The sequence below is a fragment of the Talpa europaea genome (genome assembly GCF_964194135.1).
Source record: "Talpa europaea genome assembly, chromosome: 4".
Classification (NCBI taxonomy): domain Eukaryota; kingdom Metazoa; phylum Chordata; class Mammalia; order Eulipotyphla; family Talpidae; genus Talpa; species Talpa europaea.
The window spans coordinates 122,247,604-122,257,771 of record NC_140070.1 but is presented as its reverse complement, the minus strand read 5'-3'; the positions used below and the strand labels follow the sequence as shown (position 1 = coordinate 122,257,771).

The 10,168-nt window shown below is 33.4% G+C and overlaps 1 protein-coding gene across 1 annotated transcript in view; it reads right to left on the bottom strand.

Annotated features, from left to right (window-relative positions):
• Positions 1-9,412: 9,412 nt before the first annotated feature.
• Positions 9,413-10,168, bottom strand: part of TBL1XR1 (TBL1X/Y related 1) — a gene marked incomplete at both ends in the record, with an annotated part of 38,284 nt that continues 37,528 nt past the window's right edge. The window contains one exon of the mRNA XM_084232359.1: positions 9,413-9,439. Within this exon, the coding sequence (XP_084088485.1) occupies positions 9,413-9,439 (27 nt within the window). The remainder of the gene's footprint in view (positions 9,440-10,168) is intronic.

Here is a 10,168-nt window from a genome sequence, read left to right as displayed (position 1 = left end):
CTCTTACGGGGAACTCTCTTCCTCCTTTGCTCCACACCTACCACCACCAGTAACTGCTACGGCATCTCACGGGGTGTTCCAGTCTCAAGGAATTCAGTATAGGCCTGAGGAAGGTTGAAGTGGGTCCTCTATTTTGACTTGGGCCCTGAATCAGTTCTTCTGTCACCTGAATACATTTTACCTGGGGAATCTGGTTAAACTACAACTTCTGGCTCACTATGTCCTGGAGTAGGACTTGAAATGATTTCTAACAAGTTTTCAGGTAAGGTTATTGGGTGACACTTTGAAAAACAAAGCCTTAAAAAAGCACAAATTCCAAATCTGACTCTCTAGACAGCTGAACTGGGTGACAGGAGTCTTACATAGGTTATATTAATAAAGAAGTACTCTGTTTTTTTCTTGTGTAACAGCCTTAGAAAACAGGGTAAGGTTTGAGCAGAGAAACATTAGTGTTTGGTGCAAGACTCAGAAGGGCCCATTTTGGGTGTCCCAGGACATACAGATGAATTTTCCTAGTCTAAGGGATCAATACCTTAAACTGTTAGGTACCCCTTGCGATTCACAAACACAGTAACCCAGATCATTGAAACTTTTGAAATTGGCAGTTTTGACTTAGAAAAACAGCATTTTCATGTTTCAACCTAATCGTTTTAACATTTAATGTACTATTTTCCTTTATGGTGACTTCACAAGAGCAGGGCCTTTTTTTTTGTTGCTATTATATATTCTGTGGTAAACACACTTCTTGGGACACACTAAAATTCACAAAATTACATGCTGAAGAAAGTGACAAGAGGACCCCTACAACTCAAGGTTAAAAATGTATAAAAATAGAAGTGTCCTGTCCTACCACCAGTTACCTTGAGTTGCCTTTGTAGCTCCCAGGTGCCTGGGTTCTTGGTTTCAGAGGTAACCGGATGCCAAGGACAGGACTTTGAGGGGGTAGTGAGGAGGTGGTCATATCGCATCTCTTGCAGGGCTCTCTGAAACTGCAGGCTGGCCTGAATGAAATGTTTCCCTAAGCTACTGGAAAAGCTATCTGAAACTGTAGAAAGTGTTATGCTAGATCAAATGGAAGAACATCTCAGGGGGGCATCTGGAGATAAAGTTTTCCCCGCATATCCTAGAAAAGGAGAAAATACACCTTGAGGGGCTATTTTCTAGCCTTTCCCCAAAAAAGTTTGCCAAAAAGTGCACAGCTAACACAAAGAATGTTACCTGAAATCATATATATCCTAACTTACAAAAGGTAGCTCTTTTGAAGTTAGTTTCTAAATCAGATCTAGATTCATATTGGTTTCTGAGAAAGAATGGCAAGAAAACAAATTTCTGGTAGAGCCAGAAATAGATGAGCAGAGGTGCTGTATGATTGATGAGGAGGAAGGTTCTCAGTATTTGATCTGATATAAAATCATTGCCCCTCTATTTGCTTTTGGAATCTACCTAAATTAAAGGCAAAAATAAGAAGACATGAAAAAAATGACATTTCAAAACAAAACCTAGAAATTAGTATCTGAGTTTAGCACAAGAATGAACAATTTAGATTCCAGAAATATTAGCATATACATTTTAAATAATCTTGGTAGCTCAAGTTTATGACTGGATTTAACCCGCTTATTGTATTGTATGGAATAAACATTTTCTCTCATGTTTAACAAAATCTTAGTCATATCTTAAACATTGTTACTAACAAAGATTTAAAAAATTAGTTTTCTACTTACTTCTGCCACACAGTTGTCATTTATTGGTCCAAATTATTCTCTCATTTCTGTAAGCATACTGAGTCAATATACAAAGTACTGTTCCCAATGAATCTCCCTTCTATAAATTCCCAAATGACTACTTTTAAAGTAATTGATAGTAAATGCCAGAATTTGGGTGGGTGCGCAATTCTTTAACAGTGCCTGTTAACCAGAGATGTGCTGAGAAATCAACTGTGGAATTTGTCCTATGGATACAAATATTCATTAATTACAGTATTGTAATATCAAACAGTAAAGAATTATAGGGGACTAAATAATGGTAACAGAATGCAACCATTAAACATCAAAAGTTACAGCACACTTTATGCAATCTTGACAATTTTAATCCTCATAATCAATCTATTAAGTATCTCATAGAGAAAACCAGGACATTAACTCCTTAGGTCAAATAGCTAGTAAGTTAGTGGAGCTGGGCATCAATGCAATCATGCAGGCAGTATTCATGCTCTTAATCACTTATGATATACTGTATTTGGGGCCTTCCTCGTGGTGCAGGGGTTAAAATCTCAGCACTATGAAGCTCTCACTAGTCACTGCCATTATCCCTAGCCAGGAAGCTAACCCACATGGCACAACAAACCTATCTCACTGCTGCTCCCCACAGCAGTGTATTTCAGAAGGTTCACCTGTTGTGCTCCCCACTCTGTATCTGGTGAATCCTCTCACCCCTCCCACCTCTGGCCTATACCCCACCCAGGTCTTGTATGCATAAATAAAATCTTTCCCCAAAATGCAAAACATTTACTTACCTCTAGGGTCTTACAAGACTTCAACACATTTGTCCAACTTCACATTTCCATATGCTAATATATTTCAACCACTTCACTAGAAATGTTTTAAAACCTGATACAGCTTCATTTCTCATATTATTTGATGACTCAGCCTTCACTATACCCATGTCAGATGTACAGTTCTTCATTTCTGCTAGGAGTTTTAGCTACATTCCTGGCCCCCTATTGAGATATATTGCTCCTCAGGTAGTCAAGCTGGAAAATCAGATAACCAACCAGGTCAGGTAGTAGATCTAAATTAGGTCAGTAAAAGCTAATGTGAAAAAGGATCTAATGACATTGTAGATTTTCCAAAATACCCTAATTTGAATGCGTGCGAATCTGGAACTGATTTTTTCAAATGTCTGATTTCAACTAAGTCCAGTATGATTGTGTTTTTAATTCAAGTGTTTGCTCACTCAAGGTGTCATTCAGAGCTTGATTCCTCCACAGCAGTCCTGCCCAGCACCAGCCCTCCAATCTATGATTTTGGCATGTTCCAGGAGTGCAAAATCTTTCTTAAAGCATCTATTTTCACAATGGATTAGAATAACATCTTAAGTTTATTTCTTTCTTTTAAATAAAATTGTATTATTTTTGTCCTTTAAGTCAGTTAATACCCTTTCATTACCAGGTAAAGAAATAAGCAAGAGATGGGTGCAGAGCAACTTCTTTTGTATAGACTTTACCCCATAGGCCCTAATTATTAAAATGTGAACTGTTTGTACTATTGACCATACAAACCCAACAACCAAGAAACATTAATAATTGTCTTCTGTACTTTACTAAACACTTAGTGTTTAATATATTTTGAATGATAAAGAAATTACAAGGTACTCCTAAAAAATTTAATACAAAAATATTACAAGTTAGGACATCAAGCATTGAGATATGACATTTGAGAAGAAACATTCAAAAAAAGTAGCATAGGGTTAACATTTCATTGTTGACAGCACTTTGGTACAGCAGAGAAAAGCACCGTAAAACTACTGTCCATAGTGTCGTTTCCTCCGCTGCATTTTGTAATAGAATATATCAGGGAAACTGTAAACTTTAATTTGATCTGCTATGTATTAGAATAGGTAACAATGCTAATCTACTGTAAAGCATAATTACTATGAAATTAAAAATAATCCTCTCTATGACTAAGCATATTGATTTATTTTACCTAAAGCTTATATGGATTCTAATCCTTAGTAGTCTAACATTTTTGGGAAAAATGTAAAATGCAGAATATTATTAACAATCTATGCCATGCAAACAAAGTTAACCCTTTGAAAATAAAAGGCTACCAGAAGATTTTAGCAACTGCAGTTGCTTGTCATTTAGTAACACATGACAAGGCTATGCCTTAGTTTTTCATTAAGAAAATGGAAGGAAATGGCAGAAGACCTGGAAAATACAGGTTTTTAGTAAACAAACAAACAAATGACCAATGATTTTTTTAGAAATCTCTCATTATAAACTAATTGGGATTAATCAAAACTAGAAGGGGCCTAGTATCTCTCCTCATAGATTATAAAGTTCTATAGAGACATTAGCAACTAATGAAGAAAATTATTAAGTTATAGCAGGTCTATTATGAAGAAAATGTCTTTAAGGAAGTTGAGCATTCCACCCTAAAACTCCACTTACACACTTACATTGTGTTGTGCTCAACTACATGCTGAGCAATTTGATTTCCCTTTTAGTTTATGTGAAATGTCTCTTAAATACAATACTGACTTTTCAAATTAATTCACAAGTTATTATTTCTTAAATGCTCTGTTGGTCTGTAATAAAATAAGTAAATAGTCCCTTGATTTAAAAAACCTCATGCCCCGTGGAAAGTAATAAAATAGTAAACTTTGCAATTTTATCTATGGGTTTACTTATGTATCTTGCGAAACAATTATTTATGAAAAACAGTGGCTTGGATTCTCATGGCAGTTATAATTGGTAATGTCAATATGGGAGAGAATGTATATAGGTTACTTAAGGCTAACTCAGAGCAAAAAAGTTTATTCTACAATAGAACATTAAAGGAGTAAATGCAATTAAAATGTAAACAAGAAATTGTAAACAAGAAATAGCATCCCTTTCTCTTTACTTGACTAATAAACAGCCTATACAAACTACATAGGTATCAAAGGTTTTATATATGTACACAACCAACATAATATCAAAATATATTTTATTCTGGACCTCTTTCAGATCTGATTCAAATTACAGTTGTCAAAGCAATACAATGCAAAGGGAAACTGCAACAACAACAACAAAAAAAATGTGCCTAGAAAGGATAAAAGGGTTATTGGGGACAAATCATTGTGATGTAGAACCAAAATACATTGTTAAGTGTAATTAACATGGTCCAGGACAGCATAGAACATCTATATCAGTCTTCCTTACACAATAATCATGAAAACTGAACAATAAAGTTCTTTAACAAGTACAAAAACTGTCATGGGCTGGTTTACACTTTTACAACAGTTTTAAAGTTAACTGGATAACTAAAGAAATGATGCAGACATTTTAATCCAGTGCTATAGGTAGGCTCACAGAATTAGACCCAAAGGATTTGTAAAAATCAAAATTAGAACATTATAGCTACAATGTCAAAGTCAGCAAAGAAGGAAACCATTTCTGTATTAGGGATTCAGAGCTACAAAATGCAGTCTGTGTGTTTTTGTTTTAAATGAGATGGATAAGTACATCAGACTAGATACAACATGCAGAATGTTTGCTTGAACTTATCCAGAAACTCCAAAGAAAACATAGTGAAACAGTTTACTAGAAAAAAAATATATATGCCCTAGTTATTCACCCTGCTTCAACACTGTCAACGTAAAGGCAGAAATAAAGATAGCTATTAATACTTCAGAACTACGATATAAGACATCAAATTTCTAAATCAGTGTATCAAAAAAGTGAACACTTTCTCTTTGCTCTCACTTCTACATTTAACTAGAATCATGTTTTAAAAAATTGATATTGAATGTGACACTTCAGAGCTACTATCAGAAGGAGTAATTCATAACTTCTGTACTCTCCTTCCATCCCTGCAGATTTGGAAGGAAGAAATAAAAACAACCAACCAACCAAACAAAACAAAACCAACCAGGGTCTCTTGTAAGTTTGCTGCTATTCCCTCAAAATGTTGGCATTTGCTGCCATGCCACAATGTTGGTCCATTGTGAAAGGATTTCTGTGAAAACTGTCAACAGTAATTCACCAAATGTAAGTAAGTACCATCCTTAGCATGCAAGGATAAATGCAGATTCTATAGAAATGTACAATGTGTGTTAAAAAATAAAAACTGTTTTGAAAGGAGTAAATAGCACTACATGTGAGATTTATTTTTTTCTGCTTAGATAACTAGCAAAACAACCTTTTGCTCACATAAGGATGGTCATATGTGATACCTTCAAATAGCAAAAATGTATACTCCTCTTTAGTCCTCTACGCAATAGTTTACATTACTCTTAACAAAATCATTCTACATAAACAGCTCCTTAAAAATAGTACTCTCTCATTAAATCTAATTTGACAGAAAGTTTAAGGAAAAAAGGAGTGCTTTATAAGTTACGTGAAAAAGTACAAATCTTTGGCCTTTCTCTTGACATTTTTATGTCAAAAATCAAAAAACCTTCATGTAATTCAATCTAATGATTACTTTTTGCACCATAATTTTTTTACACCACAAAAGGAGGCACTTTCAGTATCTGTAAAAGGTGTTTAATCTTAAAACATAGCTAGAGAATGAGTAATTAAAACAGACTTTTATATATCCTAAGACCTATTAGGAAACTAAAAGTTACTACTTCTAAAAGTTATGTGAATGTCAATGATGGTACCTGATCAGCAACAGAAAATGGGGGAGCAGAACTAATTTAAGAACTTAAAAGATTTCCTACATGGATTAGAAAGGATATTCCTTTATGATATTTAAGAATGACAACTGCTACTTCTTTATTCTATTTTAATCAGTGAGTATTCATTCAAGTTTTCCTTTCTATTTTTCCCTATGATAAGTGTATTACAGTAGCTTATACAATGATATATAACGAATACCACAGAAAATCTACTGGAACCAGTTGATCTTCAGGAATAAGTTCTCAGAAAAAAAAAAAAAAAGGAAAATAAGCAAGAACCTCAAATATAGAACTTTACAGGTTGTGAAACTTAGTCTCTTACAATCATATTACTGCTCAATTAGCGGCAATCTTATTTTTGTCTATTGGAGCAGCATCGTGGCACATCAGCAGGCAATGATGATGTTGAGAACAGCAGCAAAACAATCATATGCTCATAAAGAACCCAAGCCTACAAAATGGAAACCTTTCAGATGAAGTTTATACTTAAAAAGACCCAAAACTTCAGGATAATAAAGCTCTGTATTTATAATCTTTTTTATGTTCTATTGTGGCTATTATGCTTAAGTAAAATAGCTACAGATTAGAAAAAAAAAATGACAATACCATAAAAATGTAGCTGTCTATTTTGGCAGCTATATTGCAGAACTCTTGACTATCTTTTAATCAGCTGGAAAAAAGTCAATAACTGTATGCAAATGAATAAATTGTCCATATCAAAATACAAAAGTACTATCAATAATCACCTCTGACTTTCAGATTTAAATTCAGTGCAATTGACAAATGCATCGCTAAAGGAAAATGCAGCTTAAACATATTCAAAACATTTGTGTCTATTCCTGGGAGCACATTTAAAAATTATTGCACAGATTTTTTTATTTTTATTTATTTTTTTTAAAACAACAACAGAGGTCAACCACAGATGTGGACCTCCAGCAATAAAAGCAGGATTTCAAGTGCCAGATACTCAGCATATTAGGTTTCCTACATAAGTCACAGGGTAATAGTTCTAAATATCTATAATGTGATCCAAAACCCTAAAAACAGCTGGCACAAAACCATCATGAATGACTGCCTCTCTGGATGTAAATTTTAAAAATATTATTACAGTATCATAGTCCCCACTAACAACAACTGGGATACATGTAACAATGTATTGTGAAATTAAGTGTATTTATTTTCTTTACCAATAGCAAATGCTATCCTACCTTAGCAGTAAAACCAAGACTTGCTTCAATCAAAGCTGTTTTGTAAAAATAGCAAAACAAATGCTGAAAATCAAAGCTGCATTACTTGAAGGGTTAAATCAGTTTCTACTTAAAATACAGGTTAAAATTTTAGTAGCAAAGGCCTCAAAATTATTAGTGACAGAAATAGTGTTATAAATTTGCTATGCTTGATGTAAGCAATTCTTTAATTAAAATCTTTGAGACATGAATTTGATAACTATTCTCTTCAGAATTGACATTTCTGAATCTTAGATTAATTATGACAAACCTTGTTAATCACACATATAAACACAGCCCCATGCTATAATTGGTAATTTCTGTATATTTTAGCTTTCATTGCATGAGCACAAGTTTGACCTGATACCTATATCTGTAAGAAAATACTTGATATTATAAACAGAGTAAAAGACATGATATAGTAGTGATTACTAAATTAAAAAAAAATAGCAGCTTAAATCTATCTATATTTGAAACAATGTAGTCACTAGTACCACAAAATCAAAATCAGAGCAGCAGGGAGGTTAGTGCAATTATACTTTTTAAAAATTCTGAATCACTGCTATTTAAAAACACCTTGAAGCAAGTCTTTTGTTTTAAAGATTGTTTTTTAAACTAAGGTAGCAAACATTTTGCCATGTAATGGCAGTGTTATATGCCGTTATCTTGCTTTGTATAAAGAAAAGTAACATGAGAGATTTTTAATACTGGAGTTTGGTTACATTACACATTTAAGCTTCTACACAGAATGATGGACACTTTGAGAAGCTAATCCTTATCCAGAAACATTTTAATCTCTTAAAAAACAAAGCAAAACAAATAACAATAACAACAACAAAAAAAAATCCCAAACTACTTTGCTCCTTTTTACAATAGTGCACATTTTTAACCATAATTTAGTTATGGCTACAAAACATCAGAAGATTTTTTTTTTAATGCATCTTCTCTATGGTATTAAAAAAAAATTTGTGCCCTCCTCATCTTTAATTGGCAGAAATTATTTCCCTCATAAAGAAACTATTGCATTTAAGCCACATCACTAAAAACAAAATCTAAAAAACAAAACAGAGCATAATACCCTTTTACTGATGTGTCTTACAGATTGACATGACCAAAGTCATATATTTTCATTTAACTTCCAATTACCCCTTCAATAACATGCACCAACTGAATATATGCTCTGGGAGCCATAAAATGTACCAAACATCTATCGCTTCAAAAGAATGCATTAAAATATTTTTAAGAATTTTTTGTTTAAAAGGTGAAAAAAAAATCAAAAAACCAAATGATTTCACTTCCTTACATCATGCATTCATAAACTAAACAAAAACAAAAGTTAAAAGCAAGAACAAACTAGCTGCAAGATTTTGTAAGTCCATTTTCTCTGTACATACAAATTGCTCAACTACTGACAGGAAAAAAAGAATGGTGTCTGCTGATTCAAAGGGAAGAAAGAAGGCTGTTATTAATATCCAAAAACTGGTACATGTATGGGCTGTTTTAATAACGCATTATTTCTTTCTCTCTTCTGTTTTTCATATCCAAAACTTCTAAATGCTATTTTAGGGGCACAGCAGATTAGATTCCAGCACTTGGTGAACAGAATTCACAAGCTGTGATAAAATTCTGTCATCTTCAGGGTGCAATTTTGTTTATATACACTGTATGTATATATTTCTTTTAGATTTGGCTGTAGTGGACTGGCCATGGTTCAAGTGGGACTATAGCAGTACATGGGTCAGGGACAGTCATTTTGGCTATGTACACATTCATAGTCGGTCCATGGCTTCCAACTAGTAGCGCTATTTCCGAAGGTCTAATACACATACCTGTAAGAAATTAAAATAATCAACAATGGTGTTAAGAATTTCATTATACATTTTAGTTCAACTTTTCTATAATACAGTTTAGAGTCTATTTCTTAATTCCAAGTTCCGTAACTGGTAAAGTAACCTAATCATGGCAACAGGCAGTTAATGAACAGATTAAGTCTTCTAAGCAGATGGAGGAAATAACAATGGTCTAATACTACAGAGGAAGAACCAAAGCTAGAATTCTGAATTACTTTTGGTTAATTAAAAAGAAAAAAATAGACTACCTGCCTATCTCTTGGTCCTCAGTAAAAGCTACTACAGATCACTCAAAGCTATAGCTTTAGTAAACAGCTAATGGTTTAGCACCTTCCCTTTGCTTTTAGAACACTGGAAGCCATAACTAGTATTTCTCTAAAAAGTTGGCCAACCTCATTCTCAGTCTCACATATCCCTCAATGCAGGACTCAACTACCTCTATCCTCCCTTTCTCTGAGCCACAAAAACACTTCTGAAGGGAAGATAAGGTAGAAAACAGGGATTAAAAATTCAAATCTCTCTCAGATTAGAATTCTGCTATACCTGTATTTACCAATGAAGGTTTATATTAAAAATAACTGTTCATTTCTTGATAATGAAGACACTCTTGAAAAATTAGCCTAAATTTGGTTTATATTATTTGAATGATATAAACATGAAAAGTATTCAATAAAAAAAGGTCAACAACATAACACTCATAAAATTTAT